The sequence below is a fragment of the Capsella rubella genome, unplaced genomic scaffold (assembly GCF_000375325.1).
Source record: "Capsella rubella cultivar Monte Gargano unplaced genomic scaffold, Caprub1_0 scaffold_4, whole genome shotgun sequence".
NCBI classification, from domain to species: Eukaryota; Viridiplantae; Streptophyta; class Magnoliopsida; order Brassicales; family Brassicaceae; genus Capsella; species Capsella rubella.
Genome location: NW_006238920.1, coordinates 2,018,985 through 2,036,064, shown reverse-complemented (window position 1 = coordinate 2,036,064; position 17,080 = coordinate 2,018,985). Strand labels below are relative to the sequence as shown.

The 17,080-nt window shown below is 30.8% G+C and overlaps 3 protein-coding genes and 1 long non-coding RNA gene across 4 annotated transcripts; 2 read left to right on the top strand and 2 right to left on the bottom strand.

Annotated features, from left to right (window-relative positions):
* The first annotated feature begins 4,386 nt into the window (after positions 1-4,386).
* LOC17889555 (peroxidase 18) lies at positions 4,387-5,794 on the top strand. The gene is made up of 4 exons (XM_006296247.2): positions 4,387-4,682; positions 4,776-4,955; positions 5,111-5,276; positions 5,358-5,794. Exons 1-4 carry the CDS (start codon positions 4,446-4,448, stop codon positions 5,771-5,773), a joined length of 999 nt encoding a protein of 332 aa, XP_006296309.1. The 5' UTR covers positions 4,387-4,445; the 3' UTR covers positions 5,774-5,794.
* Positions 5,795-9,875: 4,081 nt separating this feature from the next.
* LOC17889144 (zinc finger protein CONSTANS-LIKE 3) lies at positions 9,876-11,126 on the bottom strand. The gene is made up of 2 exons (XM_006294646.2): positions 10,465-11,126; positions 9,876-10,377 (listed from the first exon to the last, which is right to left on the bottom strand). The coding sequence occupies exons 1-2, from the start codon at positions 11,035-11,037 to the stop codon at positions 10,060-10,062; spliced, it is 891 nt and encodes a 296-aa protein (XP_006294708.1). The 5' UTR covers positions 11,038-11,126; the 3' UTR covers positions 9,876-10,059.
* On the top strand, positions 10,932-11,435 carry LOC111831132. Its single transcript, XR_002834350.1, has 2 exons — positions 10,932-11,021; positions 11,124-11,435. It is a non-coding gene; the product is annotated as an uncharacterized LOC111831132 (long non-coding RNA).
* A 596-nt stretch (positions 11,436-12,031) lies between these two features.
* On the bottom strand, positions 12,032-14,491 carry LOC17889829 (ADP-ribosylation factor 1). Its single transcript, XM_006295012.2, has 8 exons — positions 14,244-14,491; positions 14,071-14,109; positions 13,911-13,973; positions 13,331-13,349; positions 13,092-13,203; positions 12,680-12,727; positions 12,388-12,518; positions 12,032-12,272 (listed from the first exon to the last, which is right to left on the bottom strand). Exons 1-8 carry the CDS (start codon positions 14,344-14,346, stop codon positions 12,239-12,241), a joined length of 549 nt encoding a protein of 182 aa, XP_006295074.1. The 5' UTR covers positions 14,347-14,491; the 3' UTR covers positions 12,032-12,238.
* Between the last annotated feature and the right edge of the window lie 2,589 nt (positions 14,492-17,080).

Sequence of the window (17,080 nt, the reverse complement as noted above, 5' to 3'; positions counted from 1 at the left end):
TTATAAAACAGCATAATTTATATAAATTCATATAAGACTTTGTTGAACCAATTTAACCTAGTGATCTAATGACCTGCAAGGTAATCTGATTCACAATCTTGTTTGAGTTTACAAAACATTACATACAATTTTGAATTTGACATGTATATTTTGTTCGTATGTTTTTGTGTAATTGAGTATATATATATATATATATATATATATATATTTTAAACAAATGTGTTTAGAAAGATCTTTAATAGTTGAAAATATAATTGCAAAAAGGTTCTGAGCAATTGTTAAGATTTTTGATTTATAATAACTGTAACGTTTTTTGATATTTTTGAATTTTTAGTTTTTATAATATTTAAAACTTTTTAAAAGCTAAATTTTTGAAAAGATTCATTATTTATAATATTTTCAGAATTTAAAAATTTAAAAATTATAATAGTTTGAAACTTTTTAAAAAGTTTAATTTGCTCAAATAAAGAATGAGATTAAACCGAATAAAACTTTTAAATTTTGGGTGCTTGAGAATCAAACTTCCTGCTTATTCATATAGTTGGACACATGGGTCTTGTTTATAGGGGGATTTGCACAACTAACCTTTTTATGATACTCTTTTCTACGGATCGACGACCTATTTCCCCCCGATAACTATCACATCGTATTAGAACTACACAAAACTTTAATCTCGTCTTCAAGCTACCCGAATCGATAGTTCTATTCCTATTTCTCCCCAAATCGATAGTTCTCATCTAATTTTCCAATTTTCTGGGTTTGAACGGGTTACGAACCAAACCCAATTAAAACCAACGTAATCCTGGTATAAAACCAAATTTTAAACCCGACTCGACCCTTTATCCGATCCAATATTGTCTTCTTCACCCGGTTCTTCAAGCAGCAAATCCAACTTCTACATAATCAAAATTTGATTTAATTCGATTTAAGACCAGCTTCGATAAGATCGATTGTGAAGTTGTTGTCAAAGAAGAAGAATAACATAGGACTCGATTTAGCGGCAGCTTTCTCTGCTTTCACGTTATCCAAATCAATCAAATCCATTGAGAGAGAGATAAGGATTGGAGAAAAAAGGGAAAGAGATGAAGAACAAAATGGAGCAAACTTCTTCTCTCACATCTCCGACGATTATTCATCTCTCATCTCCGAAAAGCTTCGACGGCCGCTACTCCTTTCTCCATCATCTTTTGTCTCATGATCAAGCTTTGGGACCGTTAAACTCTCACCATCTGTTTCTTCTTCTTCAGCTTTGTCATTCTCCTTCTTTATCGTTGATTAGTGGTGGTGGAGATGATGGTGAGATTGAACACGGCGCCCCATAGATCCCAATCTTTAAGCACTTTCCCAGGATCCTTCCTATAAGAATTAGGAAATACCACATGCTTCAATCGCCTGGGAGTCACTAAATGGAGAAGAAGAAGTTGTAATTGAAGGATGAAGATCGAGTTTTTTCTTCTTTTTTTTTTCGTCTGGGAGTCACTAAATGGAGAAGAAGAAGGAGGAAGGAAGTGATCTTCTTTGTTTTAATTTTTAGGTTTTTCTTTAACATTAAATAAAAGGTTTAATCATGTTTGACTAAATTAAAATTGAAACCGGGTTGAGATAAAATTTAATTTGGTTAATAAGATTTGTTAATTGGTTAAGAAAATATTAAACCAACAGTAAACCAATTGTTAACCATATAAACCCAGATTTTTGGAAATGTAGGATGAGAAGTTCTGTGTAGTTCTAATACGATGTAATAGTTATCGGAGGGAAATAGGTCATCAATCCCTTTTTCTACAAGTACCCTCTCTATCCATTTTCAAAAACACCGTCTTTAATATACAAAAGACTAAAATTACCCTCCTTTATTATAACCCATGATGAAGAAAGGAATATTCTTTCCAACAAAAAGAATATTCCTTCCGAAAAATTTCCCGCCAAAAAATTTCCGCAAAAAAATTTCCCGCCAAAAAAAATTTCCCCCAAATTTTTTCCGCAATTCCTTAAAAAATCTTTTTAAAAACCTTGTAAATATTTTTAAAATCCCTTAAAAATCCTTTAAAAACCCTTGTAAATCTTTTAAATGTCATCCACAACCTTTCAAAACTTGAGTTAACCTTTTAAAATCATTGTTAATCATTTTATGACATTTATAAACACTTGTAAATCTCTTTAAACCTCTTATAACCGTGATAAATCATTTATTAAAAAACTTTTATAAACATCTAAAACCCTTTAAAAACCCTTGTAAATCCTTGAAAACCATCTTAAAGAACTTGTAATACATTTAAAACTTTTGTAAACCCTTTAAAAACCTTTATAAACTTCTAAAACCCTTTAAACCCCCTTGTAAATCCTTTTTTAAAACCTTTAAAAATCCTTGTAAATTTTTATAATCCCTTAAAAATCCTTGTAAATCCTTTTAAAACTGTTATAAACTTAGAAAAACATTTAAAAACCATTTTAAATCATTTAAAAACCATTTAAAAACCTTTGTAGGCTTCTAAACCCCTTTTAAAACCATTACAAATCTTTTTAAAACCATTTAAAAACTCTTGTAAATCCCTTTAAATACCCTTGTAAACCCTTTAAAAAATCTTGTTAACCCTTTAAAAAATTTGGCAGGAAAATTTTGTAATTTTTTTTTTGCGGGAAAATTTTTTCGGAAAAATTTTTGGAGGGAAAATTTTCTCGGAATTTTTTTTGGCGGGAAGGTTTTTGGCGGGAAATTTTTTGGAAGAAATATTCCTTCCTTTGGGAAAGAATATTCTTTCAAATAAGGGTAAAATGACCATTAAAATTTAAGAGAGGGCAAAAATGAAAATGGCAAAAAAAGGTATTTTTAAAAGAGGGTATCATAAAAAGGTTATTGGTATCAATTGCTCTTGTTTATAAGGGTTTTGAACAATTCTCTAAAATTTTCTATATAATGTGGGACGATGTATATTCACCTTTTTCTTTTTAAAATTAGCAATATACATCTGTTTACAAAAAGTTCAAATTGTAAAATATGCGGCAAAAAATCTATTTTTTATATATATGTTTTATGTAACAAAATATAAATAAGATCATATAAAGGTGAAATGAGAATAATAAATTTTGTTAATATGTTAGATTAAATTAGGTTGAGATTTATTAGGGAGATCAACATTACAAATGGAAATGATATAATATGCTGTAAAAATATCCGATTTATTATCTATATCCAATTAAATATCAAAAATTGAAGTATCAATTTATTTTAGTTAAAAACTTTGGTTATTTTCTAATGTGTACTTCAGCTTTAATAGTATATATATGTATATTTTACCCCATATTTTAGAAAAATGTTGATCACTTATATATATTATATCGATTTTTCTTTTAACGGAGTATTTTATTCATTTTTTTTAATTCTTATAATTATGTAAAATATGTAATCTTATAATTATGTAAAATATGTAAAATCAGTGAGAATGAACACATGTCAACATCTTATCATTCCAATTGACATGCATAATGATGATCATCATCATATACACTTTATTTCTATATACTACTTATTTTAATTTTCTCCTTTGTTGCGTATATATGAATCATCTACATTCTAGGCTATGGGGTTTATCAAGTAGTATTGATCATGCTTCTTTATATGTAATGTATTTAGAGAAAAAAAACAGCTTTTGCATTTTATTTTTTTTAGTATTTTCGAAATGGAGACGAGATCTCTAGCAATAGAGCTTTAACGTCTCCAAGATTCTGATGGAAACCACATTACATCTCACGGAAAAAATGGTTTCATAACCTAACATGTTAATATATATTTACATTTAGTAATTACAAAGTTAGTGAGTAGATAAGCTTGAATGTTTTGTATATAGGTAAATATACATTTTATATACTATTGCACAAGCTCTAAACCTAACAATGTAAATATTTTTGCTAGTTTTATTTTCACAGATAAATAATAATCTTGAGCAAGCAATTATGACTATATACCTACAAAAAAAAAATTGTTCTTTGGAACTTAGCTGATCTTTGATTTTGTACATGGTAAGTACAGTGAATTCCCTTAAATGATTAGCATGAGTTCAAAAAAAGAAATATCTGAAAGGTACAAAAAAACAAAACTAGCCTGTTTTTGTCACAAAACAAATCATATAGTACTATTTTAGGTTCATATTCCTGTAAATTCTCCTGCTTTCAACTTCTGGCAATAACACCAAAAAACACAAACCTTGTTTTTGCATATTGATGATGACTCCAATGGATGCATGATGCATTTAGAGAGTTAAAAGATGAGACTGTCATTAAATTCTCCTGACTCAACCACATCACTTACTCAGTTCTCTCTTTCTCCCTCTGACACGAACACACATGCAATTACAGTTATCATTTATCACAACAACTACCACTTCTCTCTCTCTTTCTCTCTTAAGCAACTTCACTTACCTCTCTTGAGATTGACACATTTTTAAAAAATGGCGTTGCAATTTTCTTCATGCAGACCAAAACCTACCTTGTTCTTTATTCTTCTTTGTCTTCCTCTACTTTTGCTTGTTTCTTCCTCATTAGCTGACCTCTCTTTCAACTTCTATGCTGGTTCTTGTCCTGGAGCTGAGTTAATCGTGAGGAACACTGTTAGATCTGCTGCTTCCTCTGATCCATCAGTTCTTGGGAAGCTTTTACGTCTCATCTTCCATGATTGCTTCGTTCAGGTATATTATATTACATTGCTTCAAGAACCACCTCTTTCTTGCGTGACAAGGCTTTTCCCACTTAATTTTTGTCTGTCGTTGCTGCTGTCTTAGGGTTGTGATGGCTCAGTGTTGATTCGAGGGAACGGTACAGAGCGAAGCGACCCTGGAAACGCGTCTTTAGGAGGATTCGCTGTTATTGAAAACGTTAAAAATGTTCTCGAAATCTTTTGTCCGGGCACAGTTTCTTGCGCTGATCTCCTTGTTCTTGCTGCTAGAGATGCAGTAGAAGCAGTAAGAAGCTCTGTTTCTTGAATTTTAAAAACTCTGTTTCTTGTTGAAAGCTCTGTTTCTTGATGTTTTAAAAACTCTGTTTCTTGTTGAAAGCTCTGTTTCTTGATTTTTAAAAACTCTGTTTCTTGTTGTTGTCAATACTATTTTCCGGACAGCTTGGAGGACCAGTAGTTCCAATACCGACAGGGAGAAGAGACGGGACGGTCTCAATGGCAGCAAATGTGAGACCAAACATCATCGATACCGATTTCACAGTTGACAAGATGATCAATATCTTTTCCTCTAAAGGCTTATCTATTCAAGATCTAGTCGTTCTCTCTGGTACCTTCTGTTTCTTGATATTCTATAGAGAAGAGTTTCTTTTTCTTTCTAAAACAATTTTGGATTATGTTACGGTCTCAGGAGCGCACACGATTGGAGCTGCGCATTGTAACACATTCAACAGCAGGTTTAAGCTTGGTCCCAAAGGCAACTTAGAGCTCATAGACTCATCTCTTGATAACTCCTATGCGCAAACACTTTTGAACAAGTGTTCATCTTCGTTGGATCCTACAACCACGGTCGTGGATAACGATCCAGAGACATCGTCCACGTTCGATAACCAGTACTACAAGAATCTGATAGCTCACAAGGGTTTGTTTCAGACGGATTCAGCTCTCATGGAAGATGATCGGACGAGGAAGATTGTTGAGATTCTTGCGAATGATCAGGAGAGTTTCTTTGAGAGATGGACTGAGTCGTTTATGAAGATGAGTGTGATGGGTGTGAGAGTTGGTGAGGAAGGTGAGATCAGACGCTCTTGTTCTGCTGTTAATTAAACAGAGACTAGACCGATCATGTGGTCTTCTCATTAGAAGTGCAAAACTGGAAAATAGTGTAATAATTTTATTTATTTATTTATTTTCAGCTCAAATGTAGACATATATACGAATTTACAAGCTTTAAAATTAAGTACCAAAGAGTTGCACTGCACAATTAAAGTAAATTTTAACTGTTGAACTGAAAATTTGTTGTTAAAAATAGTTAATTTATAGATGATCAAAGATTAACTTGTATTTACACAATTTGACATGCAATATAGAAAATAACGATTTTTCTAAACGAAAATTTGTATTATAATCGACCATGAATACCTTGGCAGTGTTTGAAGTAACAATATTTATATTTTATGAATGGAGAGTAATTATGGAAATAATTTGTTTTTAACGATATGAGTAGTTTGGAAATAAATGTTAACTATAGTTTGTACGTATTTCAGAAATAAATGGTGGACTTCCAATTTTTTTACAAAATATGCCACTGTATTTAATAAAATACTGTTAAAAGAAATAGAAAATAATTGGAAAGATAAAAATGGAAATACATAGATATTTAGAAGATTTGAAATTATAGTTCCCCTAGCATATTTGTTTGATATATCTTTTTTTTAATTATTTTGCATCATAATATAACACATAAAATTAATAAAATATATTTTTCTGCATATTTTTTGATTCAAAAATTTAAATAGGACATATATCACTCAATTAATATAAAAATTATATGTTTAACATCTCAAATCCGCTAAAAATGTAAAGAGAATGATTCATAGTCAAATTATAAATAAGATCAAAATGAATTTGAAAATTCATAAAACTTTAAGAGAATGATTTAGAGTCATATTATACATAAGATCAAAATCAATTTTAATCCGAGAGGCAGAAATTTTAACTTAATAGATATATGAACTTTAAGTTTGTATATTATTTACTTTGATATTAGATGAATTGTATCGTTTTATCGTTTATAGTCAATTTAAAAAAATAAAATAAAATTAAAATATTATAAATTATATATTTAGTTTAAATAAAAAAAAGTATAAAATAACACATATAAAATATGTTATAAGACGGGTTTAAATCAATACTAACTAAATCGACAATAATCTGATATTTTGATACGGGTTAAATCTTCATTTCACTATTTTTTAACAATATCAATATAAGACATATAGAATCAAACTAATTTAGTTAAAATTTGTATTATAAAATATTAATAATTATAAAACCAATTCCAACAAAATCTGTAAATTCAAAAAAAAAACATGAATTTAAAAAATGTTTTTCCGTGATGTATTTTGGGTTAAAATCTAGTAATATATATATACTAGAATATGTTATTTATACTAGTAATATTTTACATGTACGTACAATTTTTAATGGATTAGAATATGTTATATATTTTTTTTCATTGCAGTTCAGTCAATTACAATGAATCATATAATTTGTGTAATGAGTTTGAATAAAATAGTAGAAAAAGCGAGTAAGTGGTTACATAATGAGATTTGATACAGTAGAAGAAAAAAAAAGACAGAGAAAATTTAAAAAACACGATGGAATATTTATCAACAAATAATTCAGCTTGACCATTCTTGTAATAGAAAGAGAAATATACGTAAAAGTTATAAAAGATTTGCATTCATAAAAATTACATACTCACAATATATGTTTTGAAGGACCAACTCGTAAGAGATTACATTCGTAAAATTATTATTCATTATGCCCTTTACCATATAATTGTGAGTTTAACAAAATAACCTGTGAATTAGTTGTGATTTAATCAATATATGAATAGTATATTTTGTTAATAACCCTTTGTATGTACCATTGTAAAAATTTGATCTAGTTATGTTCTTTAAAACCGGTAAAAATAAAGTATTTTGCATATAATTTGAAATGATATTTATGTAACATTTTGTATTAATATTATAACTGATGTATCTAAACTTAAAAAAAGTTTAAAATTATTAATATTTAAATAGAAAAAATTAATATTGATGGCTTATATTGCATGACGGGTTGTATGATGAGACGGATTCAAATCAGTTTTATTAAAACTTAAAATATCATTAATCTGATACTCTCACGAGTTAAATCCTTATTTTACTATTCTTAACAATGCCAATATAAAATATGTCAAATAAACTAATTTAGTTGTAATCTTAATAGTTATTAAATAAACTACAATAGATTCAATAAAATTCAAAAGGAAATAAAACTTTAAAAGTAAATAAATAAAGGTTTGCCCCGCTGTGTACATCGGATTAAAATGTAGTATAAGTTATAATATATTCATATGTTATATGCGTCTTTAGAACATGCATATGATAATGGTATTTTCTAGATAAAATATTTTCAGACAGAGAGTTTATTTAACTTAAGAATCATGAATATTAAGCAATGGATGACTTAAGAATGATGAAATTTTTTGTATTTTAATATATTATCATCTTTTGTAGGAACTAGTTGTAACAACCCGTCATGTGGGATCATCCGCCATGTGGGATCATCCGCCATGTGGCACACCCTGCGACTGAAGAAGAAAGCTACACCATTTTCAGTCGAAATGGTTGAAAAGCTCTAAGACATTTTTTATTATAGCACTCTGATTGTTGGTTTCCTTTATGGCTATGAAAAGAAAGACATCTCTTGTATAGTGATGGTACCTCAATGGTAAATTCATCAACAGCTTCAAGTTGCTTCACCTATCTTTGAAGACCAAATTCCATACTACTTGAATTAAATTGGTTTCATTATTCATACGTAAACAAATAGAAGGACCTAGCACTTTGACAACATTAGACGTTATCTTCCACTACTCACACCATTTGGAGGAAATTTCATGATTGTCATTTTATACGGAGATAGGGGATCCAAACTGTTCAATCAACCATGTGATAAATACCCTAAGAATGCTAGGTTTCATGTCAGTATTATTTTTGTGCACTGAAAAATTCTTCCTTTATAATCTAGGACTACTTGGGAATGATTTGTTTTATATTTTCTAAGATATGTTTGATTATACCAATTCGTACTCTCACAAAACAACAATTAAAATTACAACCTAAAGTTTCAAATTTTGTACAAAGTACCACTATTGCAAAAAAAAAAAACACTATTAAATTTTGCTGACATGAATGACACTTGCGAAATATATCTTCATATTCTTAAAATAAAATACTACTAAATAAATAAAGTTTTAAAAATACACTAAATTTTTTTTAAAAAATTCTAAATTACACTAAAATCAGTAAAATAAAACAAATTAAGGAAACAATATTTGTAGACTTTTTATTTAAAATTCATTAGATTTATATTTTATAATTAAAGAAATTATATGTCGGTTTGTATTTATAAAGGAAGATTAAGGTTAGGCAAAAAAAAGAGGAAGATTAAGGTTTAATATTTATATATAAATAAATGTAATTCTATTTCAGTTTGGGTTTATAAATAAACATTAGGGTTTAAATTTTACAATTTAAGAAATTTTATTTATCGGTTGAGTTTATAAAAGAGAATTAGAGTTTAGATTTTACAATTAAACAAATTATATGTTGATTGGGTTTATAAAAGAGGATTAGAGATTAAATTTTACAATTAAAACAAAATTATATATATTGGTTTGTGTTTATTAAAGAGTGGTTAGGATTGAAATTTTACAATTAAACAAAATTATATATCGGTGTCGGTATATAAAAAAATGCTTATATGTATACAAATTTTGTTCAATAATTTTTGTATTTTTATTTTTAATAAAATATAATATGACATAATATAATACTCTAATTTTATTGGTTAAACCCAAAGGAAGCGGTAAATACATAGAAGTGAACCCTAGTATTGTCCTTCATACAACCCATATTTTAACAATCAAAACTCAACTTTTAACTCATTCAAGTTTAGTTATACGATAAAATCAAGTTTAGTTATATCGTAATTTAAATTTAACGATTATGAAATACTGATAAAGTTCGTTAAATTTGTAAACAATGTTCCGTGTGATTGGCTCATTTGAGTCGATCTTTTAGTTTGAAGATGACAAAAAAAAGAAATACTGATAAAGTACAAAAACATTTTAACAAAAATCGTTTACTTATAGAGATGGTAAATCAAAATTTATTAGTTCAACTTGAAATAAACTACTGTAATATTATGAAAATTAATTGTTTTTAACAACAACAATATTGTAATTAACTTAGCCCCCTGATTAAATAAGGGTAACATTATAACTTTATAATCTTTCTATTAACCGTTACGTTACTACCACGTTTCCTTAACCGGAAACTTCAGAAACTCGGAACAACGCCGAAACCGCCATAAACTCCGCCGTCTCCACCACCATCGTCACCTCTCGACTCAGTACGCTTAGCAAAACGTCCTTTAATCCTCGGCCTCATCTCAGCGTAAGCTTTACGCGACGCATACCTAATCGTCTTCTCAAACTTCCTATTCTTCCTCTTCTCTCTATACCTCAAAACCCTCGCTTCCCTCTCCGCCGGTGATAACTGCACTACTGGCATCGTCACCGTCGCCGTAGCCGTCGCCGTCGTAGCTCCTCCTCCACTTTCAGGAACCAACGCTACATCTAAAGATCTCGACAAATCCTAAAAAAAAAAAAAAAACTCAACTCAGATCTAAAATTCATTTTTCCAGATCTGAAAAATTTCAAGAGATACAGAGATGATTCGTACAGATTGATTGATGAAACTGAATCCTTTAGAAGCAGAGATGTCGATATTGAAGTAATCGTTATTGAGAAACACTAATTTGTTGTTAATAGGAACGACTCCATCGTTACCGGAGCTATTCTCCTCCGAAGTAACCTCAATCTTCGGATACTCAAGATCGGTAAAAAAATTAGAGATCTCAGTTTCTCCTCCTTCTTTAGGTAAAAGCCAAGAAGCAGCTTCACCGTCATCATCATCGTCGTCGTTGACGAAGGAGGAAGCTGATTTAACAGATCCAGAAACGGAGTCGTGAAAAGGAGTGATCGGGATACGTTCATGGCGGCTAGAGAGAGGATTCGCTGAGTGGATATCACGGTCGCACGTGACGCAGAGAGCTGCGGCGTCGGCTTTGCACGTGACGTGAGCAGGAGCTTGTTCGCAGACTTCGCATAGGTAGACACGTTCGTGACGAGAAGCGAGTTTGTTAGCTGTGTGGATCTTGGAATCGCATGGTCCGCAGAGAAACGCTGCGTCTGCTCGGCAGAATAGTGTCGCTGCCGTTGATTTGCACGAGTCGCATAGTCTCGACGACGCCATTTGAGTTTTTTTTTTTCTTTTTCTCTCTTCTACTGTTTTTTTGATTATTTTAATAATTGAATTTTGAGTCCGCTTTTTTTTTCTAGAAATTGACTCTTGGTGGTGCTGTGGAAATGGCGATTGGATTGGACGCGCTGAGATGGGTCATGGAGATCTGAGAGTAACGAATAAAGAGATGACACGTGTTAGTGAACCTTAGCCGAATAGTGAGACATTGCGGAGAGGTGGACCTAGACTCCTAGTAATGTGATGTGAAGTGATTTTCTTGGGACTTTCATAATTTTTTTCGGAATTTTTTTCTTACTTCTTTTTTTGTCGGCAAGTGAATTCGGATTTAAACGTTTGTGTCTTTTACTGTTACCGAACCAAAATTTTCGAATTAAACCGGTTTTTGGTCAGTTTTGGGCTTTTGGCTATGGGGTGTCAGTTCTAGTAAGGATGAATAGATCAGCTCATCCGCATGACATTTGTTGATAAATAGGTTCAATTTTGTACTTTTCAAAGTTACTTAGATTATATTAATTTTTCTTTTAAAAAGACAACCAAACTGAAAGATTTGTACGGGTATTTCTCATGTATTCATAGATTTTGGTATTTCTTATTATTATTATTTTTTTTCCTCTATAACCGTTGTCGCAACTTCGAAAATGTTATAAACTTATAGGGTTGTTACCAAAAAAAATAATGATGCACCTACTAACCGAACCAATATTTAAACAATATAACTAGAGATATATGTTTTATTAGACAAAATCAACTAAAGTTTACAATTGACAATTTTATCATTCGAAATTTCATACAAACATAAGCAAATAATGTAAAAAGAGAAGTCGTCGGAGCAGACAAATAAAAAAAATCCGGATTTTTAAAACAAAAACGGTTGAGCTATACTTACTGATCCAAGTCGACGAAACACACCACTCGGACCATTATCAGTGTTTAGTCTGGAATCAATTCAATTGCTTGTTAAAAGGTGATATATCCCTTACGGATCTCAATTAAAAATCGTATATTTTTTTTTTTTTCAAAAGGAAACAAAACAACAACAAAAAGAAAGGAGACAATATTAAGTGAACATGTCATTGATATTAACTCATAAGATGAAGAACTAAGATAAACCATACTAAACAAACCAATAAGTATAAATGATTCGAAGATACACTCTTTGAGGGGATGACCAATTGGTATATGGAAGATGCTTTTAGCCACTGCCCGACTTCAATGTATTACTCAACCTGAAGATCAAGATGGAGAAAGTCTAATATTTGAGAACAAACGCACAAAGAAATGGGTTTGGTTTCAGTAGATAGGACCAATCTATGATTTGGTTCGGTTTCAGAATGTGCTTACCAGTCCAATCCCTCGAAAAGTCCCTCGCCTTTCACAGCACAAGTTTTGAAGATTGCCCATTGACGACTCTTTATCTTATGTAACTCCAGAGCTTCTGTAACAGCCGCATCATCGAGTGCACCAGGAAGATCCTGTTTAGTCGTTTTAAGAAAAACCAGACCAGATTATTTATAGATTTGTTTCAGTAGACATGTTTAACACATGCAAAAAAACGTAAGCTTTTATAGCTATAGAAAACCAATGCAAACAGTCAAAGTTTATTAGAAGCGCTAAACATTTAGATACTACTAACCTGCTTGTTTGCAAATATCAGAACCACCGCACCTTTCAATTCCTCTTCCTATAAAAATCAATTGAAAGAGAGTAAGATTCAAATGCTGACAGTGGCAGAGGTACACTTTGTTGAATAATGAACAGTTTAAGGATAGATAATAAGATCTATAAAGCGACATGATAACTTGTTCTTTCCACCCAGTACGAACCTAGATACTTCAATTTTTGAGTCACCTATTAGAATCCTGTTTGACAATTTACAAATACTTGATACACAAAATTGAACAAATACTGTATTTCTTAATAGCTACCAATATACGTTGCGAGAAGTACATCAGGAAAAGGTTATCCTATATTAATTATGGATGGAAGAAGTCTATCATGAAAATAATACAGCAGTGTATGAAGAGGAAGACTCAGAAGTGGTTTACCTCCAAAATTGCATGAAACTCCTCTTTCGCAACCCCGATTCTATCCGTATCACTCGAGTCAACAACATAGATCACTGCTTGCGTATTCGGAAAATAGCATCGCCAGTATGGCCTGTCAAAATATCCAATAGTATTTTATTCAAAAACACAAAGAGTATAATCTTGATGTAACCATTTCTGTTCTTTGTGACTTCACACAGTACATGCAATGAAATTGAGAAAAGAGATCACTTATCTACCTTATGCTTGTTTGTCCACCTGCCACAGGAATACATTGTTTAGCCAAATCAATTTAGTTGTAAATAGCAACCATACCATATGTAAGTAATTAAACAGCAAGACAAACATACATTTTATGCAAAACAATCAACACACTACATAGTACATACCAAGAAATGTGTTACTTATCATCAAGCCATCACCTTTTTATATAATACAGAACACTTTGTCTGCCTCTTCAAGATCACTCAAGAAAAGGAGTCATAACATTAACAATACTAGTTCAATCTACCAAAACTACTTATCACTATGAAAGATATATAACCTAGGGACTCCAAACCAAGTAAATTTCTGATCATAGGTTCTGATAATTAACTCAAAGAGAAACATTCCAATTATTCAAATGCATCACTAAGGATCTGGTAACATGGAGCTAGTCAACTTAGAAAGAACACTAAGTAACTCAGACAATCTCACACTGAGTTCATCAGGTAAATGGTTGGATCTCATCTCACACTAAAATCCTACCTAGAACCTCAAAATTCGAAGTTTAACGCATCAAGGAAATTAACGGATTCAAAAAAATTCTAAGAAACATACCTAAATCCCAGACCTGAAACTTGATATTGTTGTACTGAACAGTCTCAACGTTAAATCCAATAGCTGCAAGATCAGATCACAAAACCACAAAAAATCAAAATCCGAAACCACATCAACTAGATCCACAATTTAAACAACATTAAGAGTGATAAATACATACTCGGAATCGTAGAGACAACTTCCCCCATCTGAAGCCGATCTGGAATCACATAGATTCAAAATCAAAATCAACACAACTCAGAAAAAACGATCGAATCAAAATTCAAAAACCCTAGTCAGTAAATGTAGCTATAGAGATACGAAATGCGAAAGATTAAAGGCAGTGATTTTTACAGAGGATTGTGGTTTTTCCAGCATTGTCGAGACCGAGGACGAGGATACGAGCTTCTTTGTTACCAAACACGGAAGAGAACATCCGCGTGAATAGGATTCCCATCTTCTTCTTCTTCTTCTTCTTCTTCTTCTTCGTCTTCTTCGTTCGGATCAGATCAAACGATCTAAGAGAGGTTCTTCTTCTTCTCTTGGATCATTCGACCTCTCAGATCTTTCTTCTTCTTTAAGAGTTTATGCGATGACTGAAAAAAAAAAAAAAAAAGGAAAAACAATCCCGAGAAGGACGAGAAAATATACGTTTTTCTTATTTCATTTTCATTTTTTTTTAATTCTCTTTCGTTGTTTCTGATTCAGTCAGAGGCTTTGTTTGGGCCTTTTTAGTATCAACTCAGCCCATTATAATCTAATCGTCTAATTGGGCCTTCACTTCATTAAAAATTTCATGTTAACAAAGAGGGAAGTTTTTTTTTTTTGTCTTTTTATTTGGAGGAAAGTGATTGTTGTGTTCTTCATAGTTTTGCAAAGATGTATATCAAAATAAATAAGGTAAAATAGACCCTTCAAAAAAACGATTAACAGGAATATCAAAATAAATAAAACTAGTGGTATATTAACATTGAGGTTAATAAAAGAATTATATGCTAGAAGCATGCAACAATTGAAATATTATATATATATATATATATATATATATATATATATATATATATATATATATATATATATGTACCCTCTTCCAACTTCCAAATCAAGATCAACTCCAATCACAACACTAAATGTCTCATTTGTTTATTTTTTTCATCTCAAACCACAAATACTAGATTTTACACTTAAAAACATATTTTAATATTATATTATTAATTTTCAAAAATAATTTTGATAAATACTAATTATTTTTATAACTGAATGATAATAGTTACAGTTGATAAATATAGATAAAAGCAAGATAAAATTAGATAGTATTATTCAAACTCCGGTTAACTAGAAAATAGCGAGATGACAGAGGAAAGACGAACGGACTCAATAACTTTATTTATGAGCTAAAAATGTTGTTACAAAGCTTAACTAATTCTAAAGTGTATTTTGACTTTATATACAAAGACATAATCTCAACAATAAACCAACAAACATTAAACTAATAGTAAACCAGACTTAATCCATCATATTAGAATTGATCCTAAAAGCATTTTTAAGGGGAAGTGAGAGGATGTAGCTTAGGAATTTTTAATTATTATAATAATGTAAGATGTTAAGTTAAAAACCAAAGTTATAGAGTTGATTATTGGTTGAACCTCTAGAATCTTAAAAAAATAATAATTTAATAATGTAAAACAATTTTAAGATCGTGGCGACAGACAATAGTTGTGTGATGAACATTTATATTTCGTTTAATTGAACAAAACTCTTAACCAATTCCCTTAAGGGAACATTCACCAAGATAAGCATAAACCAAACGACAACTAATCTCCAATCAGAGAAGATAATCAAGTGGCAACAACAACATAGATATATGAGAAGCACACAAAGTTTTACTCCATGGATAGATAGAATCAAATCCTGCAGCTACTAAGACTACTACTACAAACGCATGATTTAGCAAACTAAGAGGTTTTCTTTGTTCTGTTTAATAACACAGAACCAAGCCATACAATTTATTTTTTTGCAAATCATTCCATGGACTTGATTTCATCACTGCGATGGTTGTGGCTGGACTTGTTCCTCCCCTTTCTGCACCTCTTTTGGGGTTTCGTTGATGTCATCACCAGCTTCGTCCTGGAAGTAATAAGATAAGACACAAGTGTTATCAACATAATCTTAGTTGCTTGTTGCAATCACTAAAAGATTGCCAACAATGAAGAGTGTATGATTCCTCTCCCATTGTATCTAATTCAGAGATTGCCTCATCAAAAGCCTACCACCATGAAAATCATATTAACTACAATCCTATAGGTAAACATTTGCAGGCTTTACTTTCTCAATCATCATAATTAATTATAATCTTATAGTTAACCACTCACCGCCAAACACGTGACATAAGCAATCCTCTCAAAAACATCTTAACATAAACCCAAATACCCCTTATCAATTCACTGTTTTATTATTTTGAGTTTTGTTTAATGCCCTAAGGCCCGACAGGTTATCTCGATAAAAATACTTTATAATAAGTACTAATTAAAAAACATATATTTGAATCACAAATGTTTTGTCAATAAATTTAATATAATTTCTATTTTTTTGGTTTGTTTGTGTCGAGCTAAGAATTATCAACTTTTACAATTAGGGCCTAGGTATGTTTTGTTCTTCAAATTGTTGCATCAACATCACACCTTCATGCTTTATGATTATAGAATACAAATACAAAAATATAGAAAAGAAAAAAGCAAATTGTTCGTATACTCCTTTTATTATTTGTATATTTGTTTATGCGGCACAAAGTTTAAGAACGAGTTTATGAATGCAATGATAGAAAAAAAAAAAAAAAAAAAGTACGAACAATTTATTACTTTGGAACTTTCTTGCGGGAGACGCGGCTACTCGGCGCCTCTAAAGACAGCTCAGCAAATGACAAATAAGTCAAAACAGAATCATTGTCTTTTGCTTTCATTACTTAACTCTTTTCACGACACGTGTCCCATTTCCCATTTTTTAATACTACAACAGAACAAACGTATAAGAATTAATTAGCTACTACTAATGGACAAATATTAAAATCAGTGGTCTCTATAGCCTATAGATTTTATTATTATATATCAAAATAAGTTGTAAAATTTGTTTTGATTGAAGATATAAATATGCAAAGATTTATAAGTTTTAATTAGACTTTTGTGTGGAGTGCA